The sequence below is a fragment of the Schistocerca gregaria genome, chromosome 4 (assembly GCF_023897955.1).
Source record: "Schistocerca gregaria isolate iqSchGreg1 chromosome 4, iqSchGreg1.2, whole genome shotgun sequence".
Classification (NCBI taxonomy): Eukaryota; Metazoa; Arthropoda; class Insecta; order Orthoptera; family Acrididae; genus Schistocerca; species Schistocerca gregaria.
Genome location: NC_064923.1, coordinates 675,270,075 through 675,297,460, shown reverse-complemented (window position 1 = coordinate 675,297,460; position 27,386 = coordinate 675,270,075). Strand labels below are relative to the sequence as shown.

General features: G+C 39.6%; 1 protein-coding gene across 9 annotated transcripts in view; it reads right to left on the bottom strand.

Moving 5' to 3' along the window:
- Nucleotides 1–27,386, bottom strand: part of LOC126268086 (threonine--tRNA ligase 1, cytoplasmic) — a 136,943-nt gene that overhangs the window by 30,753 nt on the left and 78,804 nt on the right. For all 9 annotated transcript variants that reach the window (XM_049973591.1, XM_049973588.1, XM_049973590.1 and 6 more), the window contains 3 exons: nucleotides 11,833–11,979; nucleotides 3,606–3,800; nucleotides 1,339–1,409 (listed from right to left, as the gene is read on the bottom strand). In XM_049973591.1, coding sequence (XP_049829548.1) covers nucleotides 1,339–1,409; nucleotides 3,606–3,800; nucleotides 11,833–11,979 — 413 coding nt within the window. The remainder of the gene's footprint in view (nucleotides 1–1,338; nucleotides 1,410–3,605; nucleotides 3,801–11,832; nucleotides 11,980–27,386) is intronic.

Here is a 27,386-nt window from a genome sequence, read left to right as displayed (position 1 = left end):
ATATTAGTGTTCAATGCATCAAAATCTATAAAAACTCTCTACTTTGGTTTCCGCAAAAAATTCACTATGGATCAGTATTATTTACATTCTGCCAAATCTTTTTTGTACCATAATTACACAGATATGTAGTTTGTGTGAGCGGCAACATCCACAGAAAATTTTCAAGAAATGAAATGTGTAGCTGCCTCACATAGTACCAAGGTATATTTTCAGATTGATTAGCTTATACAACTGCTGCCTTTGAATTTTTACAAATGAGCAATAGATGGCACTAATGTCATGTGATGTTACTACTGTCTTAAAATTTGTCATTGTTATTGTCAAAATTGGTTGAATAATTTGTTGGCATTGGGAGTTAAAAGAAACAGTGTTGTAAAAAAAAATTTAACTTTTTCATGAAGATTTCTGATGGAAGGACTTTTTATGATTTACGTACAGGCCAAGTTCAACAACAATGCCTCGAATCACTTAATTTAACTCTTGGTAATCTATAACCTTCACAAAAGTTTGTTTACAATTGGTCAGCAGAATTTCTATGTAGTGGTAGTCTGTCAGTGATGAATTTCATGAACGCTGATTTGCAACAGTTGTCCCCAAAACATTGATGCTGTGTGCAACATGTTTGACGAGTATTACTATACGCTTACTGTGAGACAAAGCATCCTCAGACACACTGGAGACAGCAGTGCACACTGAATTTGCATGAACATTTTGCTGTGAAAAGTGAGTTTGTTTGTAAATATTCACTGCAAAACTATGATGACCTTACATGTATTTGTTTTAACCTAAAATATCTTTTACAAAACTGAAGTAATTAACTAATAATCGTACAGCAGTGCCTTTGATATATGGATGTAAGAACAAAAGAAGAATTTGTGTTTTAGTCAGTTAAGCATAACAATTACAGACCAAGATGATAGAAATGCCTTAACTAATAAATATTAAGTATTCTTCATATGCTTAGAATGTATTTTTTGTACCTCTGTAATGTTATAAGCAGCTGCACTTTTAGCAGGTACAATTTTCTAATTTCTTTGTCAATTGACAACACAGAGTCTCAAGAACAGTAAATGATTATACCCAATAATTTATTACAAAAGATATTGAGACGGCAATTATTGCAGAAGCTGCCCAAACCACTAATTTTGGCCATGACCGTCATGGTGTTTCAGTGTTACCTTTGATTTAACATGGTGTTTCAGTGTTACCTTTGATTTTAAAGTATTTAGTTGTGTGTATGATATGATATAGTTATCCTATTTCATCCATAATTTCTGCCATCATATCAGTATCACAATGACTAATTTAGGTACTTTATATGCACAATTCCCTACTTACCAATGTCCTGGACAATTCATAGGCTTCAGGGCATATTTTTCTTTTTCGACATCAAATGAAAACATATTTTCCTGTAACAAAAATGAGGAATGTAACTAAGAACTAGAACAAAAGAGTTGAAGAGTAAAACTCAATTGCTAGTTTTGGCAGAAAGAAAAAAAAGTCACAAAACTAAAACTGCAAGCAGTTATGAATGACTGAATTACATATTTTTTCATTGGTTCATCCATAAACTTCTATAGATTTTACCATGAAAGAATGAGTCACCTAAATATTATTGTCTTTTATGTAAATTGAGAGCACTGTAATCTGTTTACCACTATTAAATAGAAGAGGGGGAAAGAGCACAATATTAGGAAACACCCCACATCATTTTTCCTTCTTTTACCCATACTAAATATGATAAGACTCACATTCAAAAGTGTATCCAGCAATGGGCCTGAGAAGGCAGCTGGTCCCCTATCACACAAAAAAATAATTATGATTTTCACAAACCAAACTCAAATTCTACCCTGCAACAAAAACGAACAATTCAATTCAGGGTCAGTTTGAAGAATGTCAGAACATGTAACGGATACTACGTGGTAGCAAATGTAGCCAGAGCCATTTGTTGCGAAATCTCAATTGTTTTGCCATGCACTGTTATTGTCCTTGCAACTCAAAAAGCTGGACGGCTCTGGGTTCTTAAAGCTTCCAGTAGCACTGTACTTTCAATTTGACACTCTGTCTTTTGTTAGCAGCCAGTGTAAAAAACTACTAAAAATGTGAATATACCAAGTATTCACATGCATCTGAATGCCTAACAGAAAAATATGTACAAATATCACAGAAACTATACCCTGTTAGTTAATTATGCTGTAGGTAGGAGAAAGCTATCATAAAGTGGTTAGTAAAGCGTCTTCAAAGTTGACTGGTAGTTCCCTTGATTGTCAGGGGGAGATAAAATAAAGTTATTCATTGTAGACACGAAACCAGTGCTGAATTATATAGTTACAGTATTATTAAACACCATTGCCTCCAACCAGCAGCACATTTAAACAAGAAATTTACAAATGCAGTATTGTGCTGGTAACAATTAAAAGTGAATTTGTAACTGTACTGAATCTTTGAAACTGGTAGTTTATAGACACTACAATTCACAGGTCTTTTGATTTGCAAAAAATTACAGGAAGAATAAAGACTAAGGTTTAATACCCAGTTGGCATATTCTCTCCTCAGGGTCTGGATGCATGTCATAGAAAGACATTATGTGCAAATTGAATGTTTGTAATTTATGCTGATATGTTTATGTATAACTGTTTATCATCAATTATAATGTGATGTGTTGGCTTGTTTTTGTATGTTTCAAGTTTGCTGCGATTTCCTTGCACATATTGGCATTGGCGCAATCACTGTGTAGGTGCACATCTGTACTACAGATGGATGGCGGTGCACTGCTATGCACCATTCAAACACCATTAGCTGATGCTGATATCATTGGCCATCGTTCGCAATAACAGACTTGAGAAACCACAAAACATCTTCCTGTTGGAAACATTAATAATATGGAGGAAGCTAATGAATAGCCATTTCTAAGGAATATAATCACAACTCTTCATACTGAGCAGTTATATGGAAGTTGTGAACTGACAATGTATTGCCCAATCAAAACAGAAGACACAATGAACAAGAAATCCTTTGTATTAACTATTACATTTATTGAATATGTTTCCAATTTTAATCAAAATGTTCACAAGATTTGGTTCTGGAAAATTATTCTGAAATTTGAAGTAGTACTGTTCATTTTACTAGGTCAATTTTTAATCTAGAACTTGTCAACAATAGAAGAGAGAACTGAAGCATAATCTTTGTTACTAACATAAAATATCTTTGCTGGTTTTTTTCAATGAAGGGAGAGATGGGGGGAGAACAAATCTAAGATTCCTTGAGACATATTAACAATGCACTAGCACTAAACTCACAGTGAAGTTCCATGAGAAACTTGAGTTATTTCATGGTAAAGAAATAATCCAAATAAAATAAGCATTTTTCCATGGAAGGCCAAACACAGTACATCACTGGGAAGAAAACTGCTGTATCACATTTGAAGGAATCACCATGGCATTCGTTTAGATGAACTTTGTCCTTTATCAGTACTTTTTCACTTTCTGAATGAGGATTTACACAATTTCTGAAACAGCTTGCAATCTTTATTGCTCCACTGAACTTGTGTACAAATGTTTGAGTCATAATATTTTACATTCCATGTACAAATAAGTAATACTTACTGCATAGTGGGCCCAATGGCCAGATGTCTGCCAAAGTTTGGAATTGTAAATATTTGGAGTCACGACTTCGTGGAATCCTCTTTTTCTGTACTCTTGCTTTATAAATTCAATAAGAGTGTTATATATGTGGGCTCCTTTTGGTAAGAAAAAGCAAGATCCTGCACTTAACTCATGGAAAAAGAACAATTCTTGTTCCTGAAAAATAAAAGTAAGCCACAATTGTATAATTTGTGAAAAATTATGAAGTTAACATACACACATTCAATAAATAAACAAATATTAAGAAACCTCTGGTGCTTATTAAATAGTATACAAAATCAGTAGTATGTGTAACTTAATCTTTTGTCATGACGTCCTTGAATGCAAATCCACAGCTTGCCTGCTTTAGTGGTTCTTACTGAATATTTCTTGCATTTCATGCATGACAATAGACTCACAGTCACTTGATGTACTGACCTTGAATAATACTCTATTTCATATTTCCAAATTTTTACCTGCTGTCATCTATGTGGTTTTTTCTGGTAAAATTCTTTAATGATTTGTCCTACATCTCTGTCACATTCAAAATGAATGCAAATCTTCATAACTCATCAACTAAGGGAATTCATTGGCCTGATAATTCTTATTGTTGTAACAAAATAGAAGCAACAAAAATGTTTCAGGATGTATAAAACTGTAGGGTCACTTGGACTTATCTACTACAAAAAGGAAGGAAGGAAGGAAGACTAGAGTTTAACACCCTGGCCATAACCAGGTAATTAGAAGTGGTGCATAAAGCTCCAATTGGAGAAGGAAATGAACCATATCCTTTTCATAGGAAGTATCCTGGCATTTACTATGAAGGATTTAGTAAAACCATAGAAAACCTAAATGCTGATGGCTCGATGGGGGATACAAACCACTCTCATCCTGAATATGAGAGTGTATAATGACTACGATGTGGGTGAGTGGATTGGAGAGAATAAAGGAAGGGGAGACTACTGTTGGTGGGATGAGAGTTTGGTGGTTGGGTAGAGGAGACTGAGATCATAAGTATTACAGCATTGCTAGCATAACTCCTATCTACATAGCTTATAAAAGATGGTATTAGGGGCAAAGATCTAGATGGCACTGGTTGTGAATCAGCCATTGAAATCTAGCATCTGGTGCTCATTAGTATGTTCATCACTGGGTGATCAACTCCACTCTGTGCCAACATTTGGTAGTAGACATTAATTTGGGTTAACAGTTGGCTAATGGTCATGCCCACAGAAAATGCTGTACAAAAACTGGAGCAGAGCTTGCATAAGACTTGGCTGCTTTTTTTAGAAGTTCCTGCCTCTGATAGGATAGGATAGGATAAGGCTGTAAAAGGGTGGGAGTTCCTCATTTCCGTGCATGGTGATTAATAGTTGAAGCCTGGCAAAGGAATGGTTTTGTTGTTCCAGACTGGGATGATATTCGGTGATGAAGGGGGCGGTCCTATGCAGCTGATTCTTGGGGATGGTAGAAGAGTTAGGGGAATGTGAGATATGGCATGGGAAATACATTTGTGGACTAGGTTTGAAGGACAGAGACTGTCTGTGAAAACCTTAGTGAAACCTTCAGCATACTGGGCAAGGAAATTCTTGTCACTGCTGATGCACCGTCCATGATGATGAGACTATATGGAAGTCATTTTTTGGTGTGAAAGGTATGAGAACTGTTGAAATGGAGGTTCTATTGATGGTTAGTGGGCTTGATATGGACACAAGACTACAAGGAGCAATCAGAGAGGTGAAGGCGGCACATTGGACTGAGGAGCATCAGGTGAACTGTATGGGAGATGTGTTGAAGTTGTGGAGGAATGAGAGTACAATGTCTTGGAACTGGGTCCAGATCACGAAGATATCATCAATGAACCTGAACCAAACAAGGAGTTTTAGAGTTTTGGGAGGCTAGGAAAGTTTCCTCTAGACAGCCCATAGACAGACTGATACAAGGAGGTATCATGTTGGTGCTCTTGGCTGTGCTGCAGGTTTGTTTGCAAATTTTCCTCTCAAAGTAAAAGAATTTATGTATAAGGATGTAGCTGATAGTAATGAAGTGGTAGGTTTAGACTCAGAAGGACACTGGGAGAGGTTGCGTTCGAGAGCAGGAAGGCCTTGGGTGTGGTAGATATTATTGCATAGGGAGGTGGACTCAATAACAATGCGTATGAATACAAGCGCTAATGGGGTGAGGATGGCTTAGAGTCGGTGAAGGAAGTACGAGAGGTTACATTATGGAAAATTGGTTGGAGGTGTTGAGCAACATGTCCAGAGATTCTTTCAGGGGTGCACAGTAACCAGAATTGCTGGGAAGAGCGTAGAAGGTCGTTGTGTGGGGGGACTGTTGGGTTGAGAAGGGAGATGGATTTAGGGGAAGGATTCTGATGTGGGCCTAAGGATTTGGGTAGTGATTGGAGGCTATGCTGGACATCTTGGATGGGATCATTGTGGCAGCACTTGTAGACTGAGGAGTCAGACAACTGGTACACACCTTGTGTCGGATAATCAATGTGCTTCAACACAACAGTGGTACAACATTTGTCTGCAGAGAGGATGATTAAATCTGGGTCTCTTTTGGGACTGTGGATGGCTGTTCTTTCTTCCATTGAAAAGTTCATGTTATTGGGATGGGACATGGAGAAGGATAGTGCCATTCCAACTCACACTCCCAATCCACTGCCATACCTGCGCAATCCATCCACCCAGCACTTCCTGCTCCATTCCTGTCACATGCTTATTCAATCCCATAAGAGGCTGAGACACCTGTGAAAGCCACCATGTCTTGTTCCAACTCTACTGCAAACACTGCACAGCTTAATAAAAACCACCTGTCCACCACTGCCAAACTGCTGCCAAGTGCAAAGCTGACCACCTCATAGAACAACATGCAGCTGAACACAACATGCTCAATTTCAATAATTGCTTCACAACCTGGACCATCTGGATAATTCCCTCCACCATGAGCTTCTCTGAACTATGCAGAAGGTACTTATCCTTGCAAGCACATCCTTCCTTCCCTACTGTAGCAAGAACAAACATGATTTGTGGAACATAGCACTTTATAGAACCAACATAAGAAACAAGGAACTACATGTTGCACGTAACCCTGATCACACACTCATTTGCGATCACTTTGGTGGCTCACCAAGAGTGCAACAGGGGGGCGACTCAGGTGGCCTCTATAAGTGAATCTGTGAACTGTATGGCTGTGTGATCTCCGAAATCAATCAGATCGTGAGTGAAGGTACACTAGATGTATGGCAAGGTTGGAGTTGAGGAATTCCTGTAAGATAACCAGGGGGTGGTTAGGTGGGAGAGCGTGAGGGTCATGGTCAGATGGTGGTATCATCTGGGAAAGGAAAGGTTCAATGTTGGGATTAAGTTAGTTTTGGTTATAGGTATTGGTAGCAAATATGTTTCCACTGTAGGGATTAGGAGTGGGACAGTAAGAGATACACACACACACACACACACACACACACACACACACACACACACACACAGAGTGGTCCATTGATAGTGACCGGGCCAAATATCTCATGAAACAAGCATCAAATGAAAAAACTACAAAGAATGAAACTCTTCTAGCTTGAAGGAGGAAACCAGATGGCACTATGGTTGCCTCGTTAGATGGCGCTGCCATAGGTCAAACGGATATCAAATGCATTTTTTTAAAGTAGGAACCCCCATTTTTTATTACATGTTCAAGTAGTATGTAAAGAAATATCGATGTTTTAGTTGGACCACAGAGCACAGAGCATAACTTAATTATAGCTAACACTTGGTTCAAGATTCATATAAGAAAGTTGTATATGTGGAACAATCCTGGAGATACTAGAAGGTATCAGTTAGATTATATAATAGTAACACAGAGATTTAGGAACCAGGTTTTAAATTGTAAGACATTTCCACGGGCAGATGTGGACTCTCCCCACAATCTATTGGTTATGAACTGTAGGTTAAAACTGAAGAAACTGCAAAAAGGTGGGAATTTAAGGAGATGGGACCTGGATAAACTGACTAAACCAGAGGTTGTACAGAGTTTCAAGGACAGCATAAGGGAACAATTGACAGGAATGGGGGAAAGAAATACAGTAGAAGAAGAATGGGTAGCTCTGAGGGAGCAAGTATTGAATGCAGCAAAGGATCAAGTACGTAAAAAGACGAGGGCTAGTAAAAATCCTTGGGTAACAGAAGAAATATTGAATTCAATTGATAAAAGGAGAAAATATAAAAACGCAGTAAATGAAGCAGGCAAAAAGGAATACAAACGTCTAAAAATGATATCAACAGGAAGTGCAAAATGGCTAAGCAGGGATAGCTAGAGGTGAGATAGATACTGCCTACAGGAAAATTAAAGAGACCTTTGGAGAAAAAAGAACCACTTGTATGAATATCACGAGCTCAGATGGAAACCCAGTCCTAAGCAAAGAAAGGAAAGCAGAAAGGTGGAAGGAGTATATAGAGGGTCTATACAAGGGCGATGTACAATATTATGGAAATGGAAGAGGATGTAGAAAAAGATGAAATGGGAGATACAATACTGCGTGAAGAGTTTGACAGAGCACTGAAAGACCTGAGTTGAAACAAGGCTCCAGGAGTAGACAACATTCCAGTGGAACTACTGACAGCCTTGGGAGAGCCAGTCCTGACAAAACTCTACCATCTGGTGAGCAAGATGTATGAGACCCGTGAAATATCCTCAGACTTCAAGAAGAATATAATAATTCCAATCCCAAAGAAAGTAGGTGTTGACAGATGTGAAAATTACCGAACTATCAGTTTAATAAGCCACGACTGCAAAATAACAACATGTATTCTTTACAGACGAATGGAGAAACTGGTAGGAGGAAACCTCGGTGAAGATCAATTTGGATTCTGCAGAAATGTTAGAACACGTGAAGCAATACTGACCCTACGACTTATCTTAGAAAATAGATTAAGGAAAGGCAAACCTACATTTCTAGCATGTGTAGATTTAGAAAAAGCTTTTGACAATGTTGACTGAAATACCCTCTTTCAAATTCTGAAGGTGCCAGGGGTAAAATAGGGGGAGCGAAAGGCTATTTACAATTTGTACAGAAATCAGATGGCAGTTATAAGAGTCGAGGGGCATGAAAGGGAAGCAGCGGTTGGGAAGAGAGTGAGACAGGGTTGCAGCCTGTCCCCGATGTAATTCAATCTGTATACTGAGTAAGCACAGAAGGAAACAATAAAAAAATTCAGAGTAGGTATTAAAGTCCATGGAGAAGAAATAAAAACATTGAGGTTCGCCGATGACATTGTAATTCTGTCAGAGACAGTTAAGGACTTGGAAGAGCAGCTGAACGGAATGGACAGTATCTTGAAAGGAGGATATAAGATGAACATCAACAGAAGCAGAATGAGGATAATGGAATGTAATCGAATTAAGTCGGGTGATGCTGAGGGAATTAGATTAGGAAATTAGACACTTAAAGTAGTAGGAGTTTTGCTATTTGGGGAGCAATATAACTGATGATGGTCAATGTAGAGAGGATATAAAATGTAGACTGGCAATGGCAAGGAAAGTATTTCTGAAGAAGAGAAATTTGTTAACATCGAGTATAGATTTAAGTGCCAGGAAGTCTTTTTCGAAAGTATATGTATGGAGTGTAGCCATGTATGGAAGTGAAATATGGACGATAAATAGTTTGGACAAGAAGAGAATAGAAGCTTTCGAAATGTGGTGCTACAGAAGAATGCTGAAGATTAAATGGGTAGATCACATAACTAATGAGGAGGTATTGAATAGAAATGGGATAAGAGGGGTTTGTGGCACAACTTGACAAGAAGAAGGGACCGGTTGGTAGGACATATTCTGAGGCATCAAGGGATCACAAATTTAGCATTGGATGGCAGCATGGAGGGTAAAAATCATAGAGCGAGACCAAGAGATGAATACACTAAGCAGATTCAGAAGGATGCAGGTTGCAATAAGTACTGGGAGATGAAGAATCTTGCACAGGATAGAGTAGCATGGAGAGCTGCATCAAACCAGTCTCAGGACTGAAGACAACAACAACAACAACAACAACAACAACAACAACAACAACAACAACAACAGTTGGACCACTTTTTTCGCTTTGTGATAGATGGCGCTTTAATAGTCATAAACGTATAAGTACTTGGTATCATGTAACATTCCGCCAGTGCGGACGGCATTTGCTTCGTGATACTTTACCCTTGTTAAAAATGGACTGTTTACCAATTGTGGAAAAGATCGATAACGTCTTGATGTATGGCTATTGTGATCAAAACGCCCAACGGGCATGTGATATGTATGCTGCTTGGTATCCTGGACATCATCCAAGTGTCCGGACCGTTCGACGGATAGTTACATTGTTTAAGGAAACAGGAAGTGTTCAGCCACATGTGAAACGTCAACCACGACCTGCAACAAATTATGACGCCCAAGTAGGTGTTTTAGCTGCTGTCATGGCTAATCCGCACATTAGTAGCAGACAAATTGTGCGAGAATCAGGAATCTCAAAAACGTCGGTATTGAGAATGCTACACCAACATCGACTGCACCCGTACCATATTTCTATGCACCAGGAAATGCATGGCGACGACTTTGAACGTCATGTACAGTTCTGCCACTAGGCACAAGAGAAATTACGGGACGATGACAGATTTTTTTGCACGCATTCTATTTAGCGACGAAGTGCCGTTCACCAACAGCGGTAATGTAAACTGGCATAATATGCACTATTGGGCAACGGAAAATCCACGATGGCTGTGACAAGTTGGACATCAGCGACCTTGGCGGGTTAATGTATGGTGCGACATTATGGGAGGATGGATAATTGGCCCCCATTTTCTCGATGGCAATCTAAATGGTGCAATGTATGCCGAATTCCTATGTAATGTTCTACCAAAGTTACTACAACATGTTTCACTGCATGACAGAATGGCAATGTACTTTCAACATGATAGATGTCCGGCACATAGCTTGCGTGTGGTTGAAGCGGTACTGAATAGCATATTTCATGACAGGTGGAATGGTCATCAAAGCACCATACCAAGGTCCGCACTTTCACCGGATCTGACGTCCCAGGATATCTTTCTGTGGGGAAAGTTGAAGGATATTTGCTATCTTGATCCACCGACAACATGCGTCAGCACATTCTTAATGCATGTGCGAACATTACACATATTGTCTAATTTATTGAGGTTGACTGACATCATTCTGAGCATTTATTGCATTAATGTGGTATTTACAGGTAATCACGCTGTAACAGCATGCATTCTCAGAAATGATATGTTTACAAAGGTACATGTATCACACTGGAACAATCGAAATAAAATGTTCAAACATACCTACATTTTGTATTTTAATTTAAAAAACCTACCTGTTACCAACTGTTCATCTAAAATTGTGAGCCATATGTTTGTGACTATTACAGTGCCATCTGCACCAAGCAAAAAAAGTGGTCCAACTAAAACATTCATATTTCTTTATGTACTACATGAATATGTAATAAAAAATGGGGGTTCCTATTTTAAAAAATGCAGTTGATATCCGTTTGACCTATAGCAGCACCATCTAGCGGGCCCGCCATAGCGCCATCTGGTTTCCCCCTTCAAACTAGACAAGTTTCGTTAAGTAGTGGACATGCATATAAACAAGAAGGTGAATGCTGTGGCTGGGTTTCTGAATTAGTGTTGTCCCCTAAATGGCAACATACACTTGTTAAAACTGTTTACTCAATAGCAAAGAGTATAACAAAAAAATACATTCTCAAAATTCCAATAATCTTTAATGTTGCGTGTTTCTTGTTTTTGAGGTATTTCATTCATTCATTTTGTAGACAATAAACAATTCTTGCACATACTGTACTTTCAAAATAAATTTTCTTTTACTGTTATCAGTTTAAACACACTGTTACTGATAATGGTTTTAATTACATTGAGATGCTAAACTCAAAATAGGTTAGGAAACAAGGACATTGTCAATTTTCTGTAGTTTATATAATGTGCAATAAAAATGTCAGGCTGAATTTAAAAAACAAACAACTACAGACACTCATGTAACAGGTAATTCCAAATAATGTTAGTAAATTTATAATTTTAGTTTGATAAAATAATACTTTAAAACAATGCATATTATACAGTCTATTTTCACTGCAAGACTGAAGAAACAGTAATAAGTACAAACAAATGTTATTTAATGAAAATAAAAATATACAAACACATACTCTTCCAATTTTGCGATGGTCCCTCTTCGCAGCCTCCTCCTGGAGCTTCTCCCATTCTTTAAGTTGCTTTGAATCAGGGAAAGAGATTCCGTAGACTCGCTGCAATGACTCAGCCTCACAGTTACCTTCCCAATATGTTGCAGAGTTCTTCAGTGTCAATGATAAATAAATTAATGAATGTAAAATTTCCGAAGTCAAGTCACATATATTTCACACATTGTTAGTGTAGACTAAATAACTAAAATGTATGTATTGTCTATTGGTTTCTGTTGCAGGTTCTGTGGACAAAGTTAGTTTGATGATTTTCCTTACGTTTTGATAGCATTGTCAGAGGCGAACCCTTCTCTGCTGGTGGTGGACTAGAATCAAGCTGATGGCCAGAGATTATAAGTACCTGTCATCCCAATGTCTGAATACTTTTCCATTGTCATTCCCTAGCCACTGAAATCATAAACATGGAAACAATTTCAGCAAGCAAGAAGAAATTCTCCAGGTAAACAGATCATGGATTCCCATGCTGCAGTGAACATTGCTGATAGCAAGGGGAGAACCACAGCAGTAATGAAAAGGGAAAAGCCCTCAGACCCTGATGCGACAATCTCTGGCTGTGAACTTTTCTCCAGTCCTCCACCAGCAATAGAGGGTGAACCTTTGACAATGCCAGCCCCCCATGCTGGTGAAATGTCAGAAAAATCATTAAATAAACATCAGCTGAAGAACTTAAGACAGAAGCCAATAGGCTTCAACAATTTTATAACTAAAACTTATTACTAAATGATACTTTCTCTCACTGCAAGATATGATCCTTGTAATACTTTACACAAAAACTAAAAATCTAGACATGACATGCAGAGATTTCAACTACAAATGTACAGCCTCAGCTGCAAAAACAAGAAGTCATACTTAGGCTACATGTGTAGTCAAAATCATGTATTAAAATTTCATAATTACAGAACACACACTCAAGGACTGAGGAAAATGCAAGTATTGGAAAATAGTAGGAAAACAGAGAAGTGTTAATTTATCAGAATGCATGCCAAAGCATTCACACATGCCACTAGTGCTATTTTTGGATTGCTACATTATTTCAGGCAGCAACTTACTGGAATAGCTTCTTAATATTGATTTTTGATGACTTACTGACTCTCCCACAGCAACGATTATTACACATAGGGACACGAATATGTCACATGAACAGTAACACAAGAAATAATGGAAAACAAGTGATTTTATTGACATAATGTGATATCTCTCTCCATGAGGCTAGCTGCTGCAGCACCCGTATCAAGATTATTTTGAAGGAAAACAGTACCAGTTGCAAACATTATTGTTTAGTGACGTGTTTCATCCTTGTCGTGCTACTTATTTAAATGTTCAACATCTTCAAATGAGTTAATCAATTTCTCTATACTCTGTTTAAATGACCCACATTCTGTAAGTGTGGTCCTATTGCTACACCACCACACCTGTTGCGTGTATTGAAGATTCATGCCCTGTACAGCACGATCTTGATATATGCTGATTTCACAGCACAACAGCAAACAAAAGGTGATGACACCCTAAAAACACGAAACATCACATTAAACAATAATTTTTTCAACCAAACCTGTTTTTCTTCGAATTAATATGAATCGGCTATTTTTAAGAAAAAGTCAGAAAGTTTGACATTTTCCCAGTTCCCGTGCAAAAATTTCATAAATTTTGGGTCGTCACTTTACTACTTGCAACTGATAGTTATTTAATGTAGAAATTTGTCCATGACTTTTTCTTGTTGGACTCTGATGCCCCAGATGTGACATGCTATTTTTCCAATTATTCTGGCGTAAGCATACAAGTATTTTATGGCAACAAATGAATAGTAATATGTACTAACTTCAGCCTGCTTGACAATTTTTGGGTGAATAGACATTTTTTCCCACCTCAGCCACGTAGTTCTGAACCTGTTACGTATGTCAGCAGACATAACGCCACATAGTGTGAGGAGGGCTATGTGAGAGGCGTTCAATGGATTCGAAAGTAAAATTCTATGTACTGACTTGGCAGAAAATCCTAAGAAACGTTGGTCTTATGTCAAAGTGGTAGGTGGATCAAAACAAAATGTCCAGACACTCTGCGACCAAAATGATACTGAAACAGAGGATGACAGACTAAAGGCCGAAATACTAAATGGATTTTCCCAAAGCTGTTTCACAGAGGAAGACTGAACTTTAGTTCCTTTTCTAGATTGTAGCACAGATGAAAAAATGGTAGATGATGGAGGGATAGAAAAACAAGAAAAATTGCTCAAAAGAGGAAAGGTTGCTGGACCTGATGGGATACCACTTCGATTTTAAACAGAGTACGCGAAGGAACTTGGCCTCCCTTCTTGCAGCGGTGTACCGTAGGTCTCTAGAAGAGCGTAGCGTTCCAAAGGATTGGAAAAGGGCACAGGTCATCCCCGTTTTCAAGAAGTGACGTCGAACAGTTGTGCACAACTATAGACCTATATCTCTAATGTTGATCAATTGTAGAATTTTGGAACACGTATTATGTTCAAGTGTAATGACTTTTCTGGAGACTAGAAATCTACTCAGTACGAATCAGCATGGGTTTCGAGAAAGACAATCATGTGAAACCCAGCTTGCGCTATTTGTCCATGAGACTCAGAGGGGCACAGACACAGGTTCCCAGGTAGATTCCGTGTTTCTGGAATTCCTCAAGGCATTCCATACAGTTGCCCACAATCATTTAATGAACAAAGTAAGAGCATATGGACTATCAGACCAATTGTGTGATTGGTTGAAGAGTTCCTAGATAACAGATCACAGCATGTCATTCTCAATGGAGAGAACTCTTTTGAAGTAAGAGTTATTTCAGGTGTGCCGCAGGGGAGCGTCGTAGGATCTTTGCTATTCATAATATACATAAATCACCTTGTGGATGACATCGGAAGTTCACTGAGGCTTTTTGCGGATGATGCGGTGGTATATCGAGAGGTTGTAACAATGGAAAAGTGTACTGAAATGCAGGAGGATCTGCAGCGAATTGACGCATGGTTCAGGGAATGGCAATAGAAATCTCAATATAGACAAATGGGTAATGTGCTGTGAATACACTGAAAGAAAGATCCCTTATCATTTAGCTACAATATAGCAGGTCAGCAACTGGAAGCATTTAATTCCATATATTATCTGGGAGTACGCACTAGGAGTGATTTAAAATGGAACGATCATATAAAGTTGATCATCGGTAAAGCAGATGCCAGAATGAGATTCATTGGAAGAATCCTAAGGAAATGCTATCCGAAAACAAAGGAAGTAGGTTACAGTACACTTGTTCACCCACTGCTTCAATACTGCTCAGCAGTGTGGGATCCGTACCACATAGGGTTGATAGAAGAGAGGGAAGATCCAATGGAGAGCAGCACGCTTGGTTACAGGATCATTTAGTAATTGCGAAAGCGTTACGGAGATGATAGATAAACTCCAGTGGAAGACTCTGCAGGAGAGACGCTCAGTAGCTCGGTACGGGCTTTTGTTAAAGTTTCGAGAACATACCTTCACCGAGGAGTCAAGCAGTATATTGCTCCCTCCTACGTAAATCTCGCGAAGAGACCATGAGGATAAAATCAGAGAGATTAGAGCCCACACAGAGGCATACCGACAATCCTTCTTTCCACGAACAATAAGAGACTGGAATAGAAGGGAGAACCGATAGAGGTACTCAAGGTACCCTCCGCCACACACCGTCAGGTGGCTTGCGGAGTATGGATGCAGATGTAGATCAGATCACGTAAGCTGAGTCACTTATTAGGGATGGAAACTGATTTCAGATTTGTCCAATACACTTTTTGTATCACTATAAGTGAAGTCGACTGATTATGATTTATCACATGATACAAAGTACGACATGTGTGAAATTTAAACAAACTGAAATCTCATTTGGACTTGTGAGGAAATGTGTATCTGGATTTTAATTTGCAGAATGTTTCATGTTTATTTGTTAAAACTGGAATTTTTCTAAAAGTGAGGTTCATTAAAGTTGGAGAGGTATAACACTGCTCTTGTGTGAGATTCACTAGGACTGATACAAACATCCGTTAAAAGGGGGACTTCCTTAAAAGTAGGTTCATTAATTCATGGTTTTACTGTATATATAAGAAATCTTATAGAGACAATACTATCTTCATTATTTTACAAACCTGTATCTGCACTCTAATTATGTAGCAAAATATACTGAAAGTCACCAATTTATAAGCCCGACTTATTACCCCAGAAGATTGTCACGTACGTTAACTTCCACCCATTCCCGAAGAGAGAGAAAGCTACCTTCCTGACTGTTCAGTTGAGACAATAATCTGAGCCCTAGCAATCAACCTCTACACCTTGTTGACTGCAGTCAACATTATCAGATGGCTCTAACCTTAGTTATAACACCTTTCAAGCTTAGTCATCAATTTCCCACCAAATATCTTGTCTTGAGGCTGGTAGGTTAGACTGCCTAGAAACAAATACATGAATTAATGTGTCAATGTATGATCTCTGTAATATATACCCTGAAATTAAGGCATCGCTAATCTTAAGATTTGCCGTGCCACTAATGTTGTGTTCTCTTCAATGCTAAATCTTTGGTATTCTATATACAGTACTTAGCTCTTCTGTCTCAGGTAACCTACTGTTGCATTGCAGCTGCTTTTCCAACTCTTGTGTTATTGGCTGGTAGTTCTGGCTGCAGAGTTGCATGTGTGGGAAACTGTGACGCGGATTCTGCAGCACTGCAATGAGCACGGAGTTGAGAAGGCTTACTCAATAAGAATTTTCCTCATCACTTCTGTACAGTGCTTTGATGTCAGTGGTCCAGGAGCTGTCCCTGGAAGGAGGATGGGACAGTCATGGTGAGTAGTGATGTTATTTATGCATGTTGTCTTGGCAGCATGGTGCAAAAGACCATGCCATGTGGGAGAGTACCACCAGTGCTCTGTGACAAATGTCCTGCATCAAACACTGGATCCCTCGAGACTGGGTGGAGTGTCAGGTGATGGCACCTACTGGGCAGCCTCATTTAAGCAGATTAAGCTTAAAGCCTAGAAACATCTGGGGATAACTGATGGCTCATAGGTCAGTGGCTTTGTCCACTTGTTGATACTGCTTCATGAGGCTGGGGTAGCTTAGCCACATATTCAACCAGTGACTGGTACAGAGACTGCACTGGTTAAATGCACAGTGCCAAACAAACAATGGAACGAGCTGAGCTAGAAGCACTTACACTGCTTCTGGCAGCTATGGCTCTGAGCACTATGGGACTCAACTTCTGAGGTCATTAGTCCCCAAGAACTTAGAACTACTTAAACCTAACTAATCTAAAGACATCACACACATCCATGCCCGAGGCAGGATTCGAACCTGCGACCATAGCGGTCTCGCGGCTCCAGACTGCAGTGCCAGAACTGCACGGCCACTTCGGCCGGCCTCTGGCAGCTACACTCCTGGAAATTGAAATAAGAACACCGTGAATTCATTGTCCCAGGAAGGGGAAACTTTATTGACACATTCCTGGGGTCAGATACATCACATGATCACACTGACAGAACCACAGGCACATAGACAGCATGCACAATGTTGGCAATAGTAAAGTGTATATCCACCTTTCGCAGCAAAGCAGGATGCTATTCTCCCATGGAGACGATCGTAGAGATGCTAGATGTAGTCCTGTAGAACGGCTTGCCATGCCATTTCCACCTGGCGCCTCAGTTGGACCAGCGTTCGTGCTGGACGTGCAGATCGCGTGAGACGACGCTTCATCCAGTCCCAAACATGCTCAATGGGGGACAGATCCGGAGATCTTGCTGGCCAGGGTAGTTGACTTACACCTTCTAGAGCACGTTGGGTGGCACGGGATACATGCGGACGTGTATTGTCCTGTTGGAACAGCAAGTTCCCTTGCCGGTCTAGGAATGGTAGAACGATGGGTTCGATGACGGTTTGGATGTACCGTGCACTATTCAGTGTCCCCTCGACGATCACCAGAGGTGTACGGCCAGTGTAGGAGATCGCTCCCCACACCATGATGCTGGGTGTTGGCCCTGTGTGCCTCGGTCGTAAGCAGTCCTGATTGTGGTGCTCACCTGCACGGCGCCAAACATGCATACGACCATCATTGGCACCAAGGCAGAAGTGACTCTCATCACTGAATACGACACGTCTCCATTCGTCCCTCCATTCACGCCTGTCGCGACACCACTGGAGGCGGGCTGCACGATGTTGGGGCGTGAGCGGAAGACGGCCTAACGGTGTGCGGGACTGTAGCCCAGCTTCATGGAGACGGTTACGAATGGTCCTCTCCGATACCCCAGGAGCAACAGTGTCCCTAATTTGCTGGGAAGTGGCGGTGCGGTCCCCTACGGCACTGCGTAGGATCCTACGGTCTTGGCGTGCATCCGTGCGTCACTGCGGTCCGGTCCCAGGTCGATGGGCACGTGCACCTTCCACCAACCACTGGCGACAACATCGATATACTGTGGAGACCTCACGCCCCACGTGTTGAGCAATTCGGCGGTACGTCCACCCGGCCTCCCGCATGCCCACTATACGCCCTCGCTCAAAGTCCGTCAACTGCACATACGGTTCACGTCCACGCTGTCGCGGCATGCTACCAGTGTTAAAGACTGCGATGGAGCTCCGTATGCCACGGCAAATTGGCTGACACTGACGGCGGCGGTGCACAAATGCTGCGCAGCTAGCGCCATTCGACGGCCAACACCGCGGTTCCTGGTGTGTCCGCTGTGTCGTGCGTGTGATCATTGCTTGTACAGCCCTCTCGCAGTGTCCGGAGCAAGTATGGTGCGTCTGACACACCAGTGTCAATGTGTTCTTTTTTCCATTTCCATGAGTGTATGATAGGAGGTAATGTTCCGTCATGTAGTTGGCTGCGAAAACATTGCTCTGTGCTGACCTTTTAATAATCAAGTCTACTTTTGGTTAAACAGTTTTGCAGGGTGCTGTGCCAGCAGTATTCCAGTACCATTTGCAGAATTACATTAGTGGCTGGCCCGCATATCCCTCGGGCGGTGCTCCTGGAACCTTTTATGGATTCTCAATACTTTTTGAGGAATGCAATGTCTGAATTTTGTTGTTCACCTTGGACAATTTATACTTTTACTATCATCTGTTATGAATGGTTCATTTCATAACAGTGCTGAGAGTACAAAAGTTATTGTGATATAGTGTTTTCATAGAATGGATTGATATAATGCGGATTTGACTTGTAGACAGATGTTTCCAGTGTTAGACGTGTCCAAAATAAAAGAGGTCACATGTCTTATAAACAACAAACATTTACTCGTTTATTGTAAATGCAGAATAGTCAATTATTATCATGGCTGCCATAAAAGGCTGTTTCTCTTCTCTTACAACCTGGCATGAGAGAAGGAAGGACATGCTTGACTTCCGCAACTGCCATACAGACCACATTTGGGAGCTGATCATACCTCTTTCGTCTGACACTCTTTCTATTGCATTTCCTTGATAGGCTTGCACCACTTGAGTTTCTCTATTGCTGTGACATTGATAACCAGAAGAGCTTGGTACATGTCTTCTGCAACTCCTTTAATCAAATGTGAGATTTTGTTGGCCTATTTCACATTCGGATTCACAATGTTGTAAAGGACCAAAACATTCAGTATGTATGACTATGTAATTTCACTATGATGTTGGGCCCAGTTCTTCAGTTGTTTTTCTGCTGAGCAGACTTGCTACTGATTGTAGCTAAATGTTTTCTTCAGTTTGGCCTCGAATCCAATCCAGAAATTGAGCTTCTCTTTGTTGCTCTTGAACCACTGTTGGGCTGTGCCATCCAAGTAAAAGTACACATTTCTCATGTCACCCCCCCCCCCCCCCCCCCCCCAACCCTCCCCCCAGTTTTATTTGGTAACTCGACCAAATACTGTCAGCTATTTCGTCGAGTCCTGACCAGCATCTCCAGCGAACCAGGGAACACTGATGTACAAATGACTTACTGCTGGCTTGGACTCCACTGAGCCCTGAATACATGAACTGTGGAAATGATGTACTAATTGTATTCTAGATCCTGTCCATGTAAGAGACAGCTTTTACTTAGCCTAATAAGAACCAGAGTGATGCAGATGTTTTGAAGCACACAGTATCTCCACTAAACAATGTCACATTGTAACCCCACACTAGTCCAAGTTCGAAAGAATTGTTATCAATGAAATAAAATAAAATACTTAGTACTGAAATCATATTTATTATGAACGTCAGTGTACAACCAGAACAGAACTGACATCCTGGGTGGAGAGTGCAGCTATTTATACAAACATTGAATTTTACAGAATACACTAATATAAGGTACTTCAAGAACGTTCCAGAAATGGCAAATACTAAGTAACAAATAATTGCTGGTGGATTTGAATTGGTGACCTACAGCGTGCCAGCCAGTGATATTAACTGTTAGATTCACACTTTATACACCATAGCTCATGGCAATATTCTTAAATGACATAACGTTTCTCACTGATGGTACTATTTATTATAATGTCCACATTTGAAATATCTGTTTTTAACTCAGTTTCATGTGATTAAGGTGCTGAAAACCAAGCAGTTTTCAACATTAGTAAAGCAGTATAAATTGTAATAAATAGTAGAATTGATGAAATTCAACAAGATTGTAATTCCATCCACGTACTATCATATTCATTAAATCCTTGGCACATTCTGTAAAAAACTAGTCTCCCAAGAATTCAGTGCATTTGATAACTTCTGCATGTCATCAAAACAGAAGAAAAGTGACATGCGAGCATATTAGGAGAAGGGGTGAGAAGCTGGGGGCACTGAAGTCACTTTTTCATGTTTTTTCTTTAGCAACTCAAAAACCACTACATCTAGTGAAAATGTTTCCCATTACAGAATTTCAAGGGATGATAAAATAGCAGATTATTAAAAGCACTGTTTTAATGGTGTGAAATTAATGTTTATTGTTAAATGAAATGGGTTAAGAACAAGTATTAAATGTGTGTACCCCATGTAAGTGCAGTAGAAGTGTATTAATGGATACATTGTATTTTAGGGGTGTGAGGGACTGGAGGAGGGGGACAAAAGTAGATGGGAGAGCAAACAGTGGGCATTATACCCTTTGTTAAACCTTAACGTACCATTGGGCCTCAGAGGACCATTCATGATGTTTAATATCTTCTCTATTAGTAAGTATACATTTTATTTTAATGAAATTTTATGACTTTTTCTAATTTGTCAAGTTAGTCATAATTTTGGAATTTTTTTTTTATAAAAATTTACCTATGCTTTGTGTTATAGCATTGGTGCACATTTCCTCCCATACGAGCCTTGCAGGCCTGTGTGGTTAGAAACAATTTTTCAACATCCTGATGTCTGTTTGTGGAGTATCTGTTGTGTCATTTGCCACTGTTAACTCAGGCTGTTAACCTTTCAGAGTGCAACAGTCCTCCTCGTGATATGCACATGTGTATTTTTGTGCATTACTTCACAACAGTTGTCTGGTCTACAAACTGAAAATGTTATGGAGAAGAGGACTATCAGATGAGGAGATAAGGAAATTGTGGGAACAGTCGTCTGGTTCTGAAAACTTGCCTAGTGAATGTGAATCTTCCAATGATGATGACAATAATGAGGTAGATGTCACTGAAAACTCAGAACTGCATGAATACAATGATCATGGAGAATCCCTTTATGAAGGTGGATAAGAACAATATAGTGCAATTTCTGTTGAGTGTGAATTACTGTTCTATTATAATAGTATTGAACTATTGACTACAGCTCCTTAAACTGGAATTTCTGGTAGGCAGAGCAAAAAAGGATGTATTGAAAGTAAACCAGGGACCTACATAATTATTCGATTAGGAACTGTGATAATGAAGAATCTTGTTTTATGTTGTTCTTTCACGTAGCCCTCACTGACAAAGTGTGTATGTGGACCACCAAGAAAGGTGGAATTGTTTACTAGGAACTGTGATAATGAAGAATCTTGTTTTATGTTGTTCTTTCACGTAGCCCTCACTGACAAAGTGTGTATGTGGACCACCAAGAAAGGTGGAATTGTTTACAAGGACAGGGCGGATACTGGAGTTGACAGGTCAAGAAATGAATATATCTGTCAGCTTCGGAGTGTCGAGAATGGCTGACCACTGTTTAATGACATTATGTCTCTCAACACTTCCTTGCTATCCTGAGGGTGTTGCACTTTGACAATGCTGAAGCCAGACATGAACATAGGATCACGTGACAAATTGGAACTAATCAGACAAGTTTTTGAGATGTGGGAAATCATCCTTAGGAATGCCTACATTCCAGGATAGTGCATGACCGTGGATGAACAGTTGGTCACATTTCGAGGTCGCTATCCATGTTGACAATACATCCCATCAAAACCTGGGAGATACAGAATAAATTCCTGGACAATTTGTGACAGTGCAGAAAGCCACTGCTTGAGGATGAAAGCGTGTTTGGGGAAGGAGGAAGAAACCAGAGCTGTGTGATTTGGAGAGAATGTTGTGAAAACCCTGGTGATTGAAATTGAAAAGTCGAGACGTAATATCACCGGTGATAATTTTTTAGATCTCTTGATTTAGCTCATTATTTGTTGTCAAACGATCAGACACTAGTCGGTAAAAACAAAAGTGAACTGCCTCCCGATTTTATTACACATAAAGGATGTGAAGTATATTCTACATTATTTGGTGTTCACCCAGATGTAACAATAGCCTCTTATGTTCCCGAGGCAACTAAAGTTGCTACTGTCTTTGGATCTTTTCATGACCAACCAACAGTGTCACCAAGATCCATGTAAGAATAATGAATGCACACATAATTTGGATGATGCTGGCGAAGAAAACAGAGGGGGGGGGGGGGGGGGGGAGGAGAGAGAGAGAGAGAGAGAGAGAGAGAGAGAGAGAGAGAGAGAGAGAGAGAGAGAGATCGGACATTCATTATCAATTTGGGAATCAGCTAGCACGGATAGAGACGTCAATGAATTCATTTGTAGCACCACATCCAGAAAGGGCAGTGAAACCAGCAGCTAAGAAAAGACTATGATGTGCATATTGTGTGGAGAAGAAAGATCGAAAAAGTCAATTACATGTTATAAGTGCACAAAACCTGTGTGCTGGGGACATTCTGTTGTTGTCTGTACACTTTGCACAAATTTGCAATAAGAATAAAAGCCACTAAAAGTATAAAAATAGTGTTTTTCAAAATGTAAACTTAAAAAAATAACATTATTTTAAGGTATTTATATCTCAAAAGTTTTTCACAACGTAAATAGTCACAACAGTGTCAATCAATGTAAATTTAAACAACTGGTAGGCAATGCTATACACATTTTCTTGTAAGCAGAGGATTACAACCAAATACAGAGTAGCTGTCGTACAGAACTCTATTTCATTCCTAGAGAGGGAGGGAGTGATAAGACTCGGCATTCTACAGTCTATGCATATGTTTGCTGCTGCCTGGAATAGTGGAACACAGCAGACTGTGTTAAACTGTTACACAAAGGCTGGCTATGATACATCAGTTGCTGCTGAAGACAAAAGCATTCCAGACGAAGGGTGGAGTTAGTGTGATGAGTTCCATATCTGCGACTGATGCACGTGAAATGTGTGAAACTATTGTGAAGGAACACTGGCGGTGGTAGTGTCGTTGTAGTGGTGCAAGGGAAGCCGTTTCACTAAGTTCTGCTGCTGCTATGCAAAGCATTGTTACTGTCAGGAATTTCTTTTCCTCTTTTAATGTAGATGAATTACTTCTAATTTACATTAACCAACTATAGCAACAACCTCTTTCATGACAATATGCTGGGAGGACAAAACAAATAAGTCTCTTTTCATATTTTATAAATCAAAAGGATTCGTATCACCTAAACAGGCTTGAATTTTGATTCTGGATCAATCTTTCCACTAGTCTGGCAAAATCCCCATTTAAGGAAAACCCCTGCTTAAGGAAAAATATCCAGGTCCCTAGAGATTCATTAAAAAAGGCATTTTACTGTATTTCTAAGAGCTGAAAATATAATCAGATGCTTGTCACATACAAATATCACTGTAGTTGAACTAGTCTGCTGGAGAAATCGTAGTGACTCCTCTCTTGACTGCCTTCAAAAGTACTGACCATTGGTGGTTGTGTATATACACACTGCTTACAGCCCATTTACACATTCCTCAAAGTGCAAAACAAAGTGTTTGCTAAAGCAAAAGGGAAAAGTCGCATGTGGTTAGATGGGCCACAAAATGCATGTCAGTCGACTTTACAATATGGTCATGGCGTCCAGTGCTAAAAGCAAATCAGCAATTGTTTTCTCTGCTACATTATATACTGTGGCAGTGAGTAACATGAAAAGAAGAAAACAGTCCTTATGGATGAAAAAATGGATGAGAAGATGAGAGGAGAGAGGAAGCTTGACAGTTCTTTGGAAAGAACTACTTCTGAAGGACAAATACTATTTTTGAAACTCATTGATGCTGAGCGAGGTTAATTACTGATTCCCACTGGACCTAGTGCAACAGAAATTAATGTGGCAGGACTTTTCAATGAGAAAATTGATTACTTATCTTGAGAAGTTATCGGCTGCTGTAAGATTTGATGCCACTGGTGAATTGAAACCTGTCAAAAGAACTTTACTGTCGGTATGTAAACATCATCACTGTCAGCACCCCTTCTTCTTGAGGTCTCAATTACACTTTTTTTGGCAGTACTATGAACAGAAGGTTTTTATTTTCTTTCACTCTTTTCTACAGCCTACATTATTTTAACATACAGCACATTTGATTTAATACTGTATTACGTTTGTTGCTGTTTTGATAATCTTTATTTCTGATGGCAACAAACTATTGTGTTCTTTGCACTGAGTTGCCTCATTCTTCTTGATATCACTTTGTCAGTGCAATGCAGGAGCTGTGGAGCGCACTGTTGCAGATGTCTTCCCCACCTGAAAGCATACCCATGAGTGAACGGTTCAGGCTTCTATTGGCAGCATTCATGAATAACTGGATGCGCTTTCATGTGCGGATATAGACTTGTCTTTGGCTCAGAGGAACACACAGCTTCAGTGTCGGGATAACGAAATTAGGCATTCTGAGCAGCTCAGCGGACTCATGTTCATTAAAAGGGAATGTGTAAATGGGCACTTAAGGGCAGTGATGAAGACTTCTGATCTATTCATTATTTTTTTAATTTTCTTTATAGCCTATATATATTGGCATATATTGGCACTATCTTTAGTTTTACATTAGTTCGGAAGGGCTCAGGTACAATGTCTTGTCTGAGATTGTTTGATAATCTTTATTTCCTTTATTAAAGGAAATGTTATTTCAGTATGATTTTACGAACTGGTGACAAACCCAACATCAGGAAAGCAGCATAAATCACTTAATAAAGGCAAGGCCTTCAGCCTATACTGTATACCAGTCAGGTTCCTTACAAAGTATGCTGATACAATAGCTCCATATTTAGCAATCATATATAACCACTTGCTCGTCGAAAGATCGGTGTCTTAAGACTGGAAAGTTGCACATGTAACACCAATACTCAAGAAAGGAAATGGGACTGATCATTTTCAAGTTTAGGACAGTAATCTGCTGAATTACAAACTCATATCTCTAAAGTCGATTTGTAGTAAGATTTTGGAATATATTCTGTGTTTGAACATTATGAATTATTTAGAAGAAAATGATACATTAACAAACAGTCAAATGCATTCAGAAAATATCATTCTTGTGAAACACAACTAACTCTTTATTCTCACAAAGTAATGAGTGCTGCATACAGGAGATGACAAATTGATTCCATATTTTTTGATTTCCAGAAGGTTTTTGACACTGTTCCCCACAAGAGACTTCCAATCAAATTGCCTGCCTATGGAGTATTGCTTCATTTGGGCAACTGGATTCATGACTTCCTGTTAGAGAGGTCACAGTTCATAGTATCTGAAGGAAAGTCACTGAGTAAAACAGAAGTAATATCTGGCATTCTCCAAGGAAGTGTTATAGGCACTTTGCTATTCCTGATCTTCATAAGCGATTTAGGAGACAACCTAAAGTAACCTTCTGAAGATTGTTTCTAGATGATGATGCTGCCATTTAGTGTCTATGAATCTCAGATGATCAAAACAAATTGCAAAACAATTTAAACAAGATATCCGTATGGTGACAAAAGTGGCAACTGGCTCTAAATAACAAAGGGTTTTGAAGTCATACACACGAGTACTAAAAGGAATCTGCTAAATTTACATTACACAACATATCACACAAACCTAAAGGCTGTAAATAAAACAGAAAGAAACTTCCACATGGGAAAAATATATTAAAAACAAAGATTCCAAGACTTACCAAGCGGGAAAGCGCTGGTAGATAGGCACAATGAATAAAACACACAAACAGAATTTCGAGCTTTTGCAACCGGCGGCTGCTTCGTCAGGAAAGAGGGAAGGAATAGGATAGATGAAAGGATGTGGGTTTTAAGGGAGAAGGTAAGGAGTCATTCCAATCCCGGGAGCGGAAAGACTTACCATAGGGGGAAAAAAAGGATAGGTATATACTCGCACGCGTGCACACACACACACACACACACACACACACACACACACACACGCACGCACGCGCACGCACGCACGCACGCACGCACACACACACACACACACACACACACACACGCATATCCATCCATACACAGACACATGCAGACAACCTAAAGGCTGTAAATTCAACTAAATACTAGACTCTATAATTACAAATACCATCAATTGGAATGAACACATAGGCAATGTTGTGGTTAAAGGAAAATAAAGACTTATTTATTGGCAGAACACTTAGCAAATGCAACAGCGGTACACCATGCTTGTCCACCCTCTTCTGGAAGTGGTGTGCGATCCGCATCGGATAGGATCAATGGAGGATATCGAAAAAGTTCAAAGAATGGTAGTTTGTTTTGTGCTATTACAAAATAGGGGAGAGAGTTCCACAGGTATGATACATGAATTAGGGTCACAATCATTAAAACAAAGGCATTTTTATTTGTGGCAGGATCTGCACATGAAATCTTTATCACCAACTTTCTCCTCAGAGTGTGATAATATTTTGTTAACACCCACCAATACTGGGTGGAATGATGATCACAATAAAATAAGAGAAACTGGAGCTCACACAGAAAGACTGGACTGTCCATTTATCCCACGCATTTTTTGAGATTGGGACCGTAGATAAATAGCTTGAAGGTGGTTCGATGAACCCCCTGTCAGGCACTTAGATGTGAATTGTAGAATAATTGTGCAGAGTAGGTGTAGATGTAAATGTACTATGTTATAGTCCAGTCAGCAAAGGAAAATTAGGGCAAAAATTCGTGTAGTCGCAAATTTTTGCATAATGGTAGAATGGTTAGTGAACAAAGTAGTAAAAATCTTGACCGGTGGAGTGTAAGCACTGTTGTGGAGGAGGGACGTTTTAAGGTAACTTTTTAGGTCTTCAAATAACTCAAAAACTATAGCTGCTAGTGAAAATGTTTCCCAGAAGAAAATCAAACTACATTAAATTTCCAACA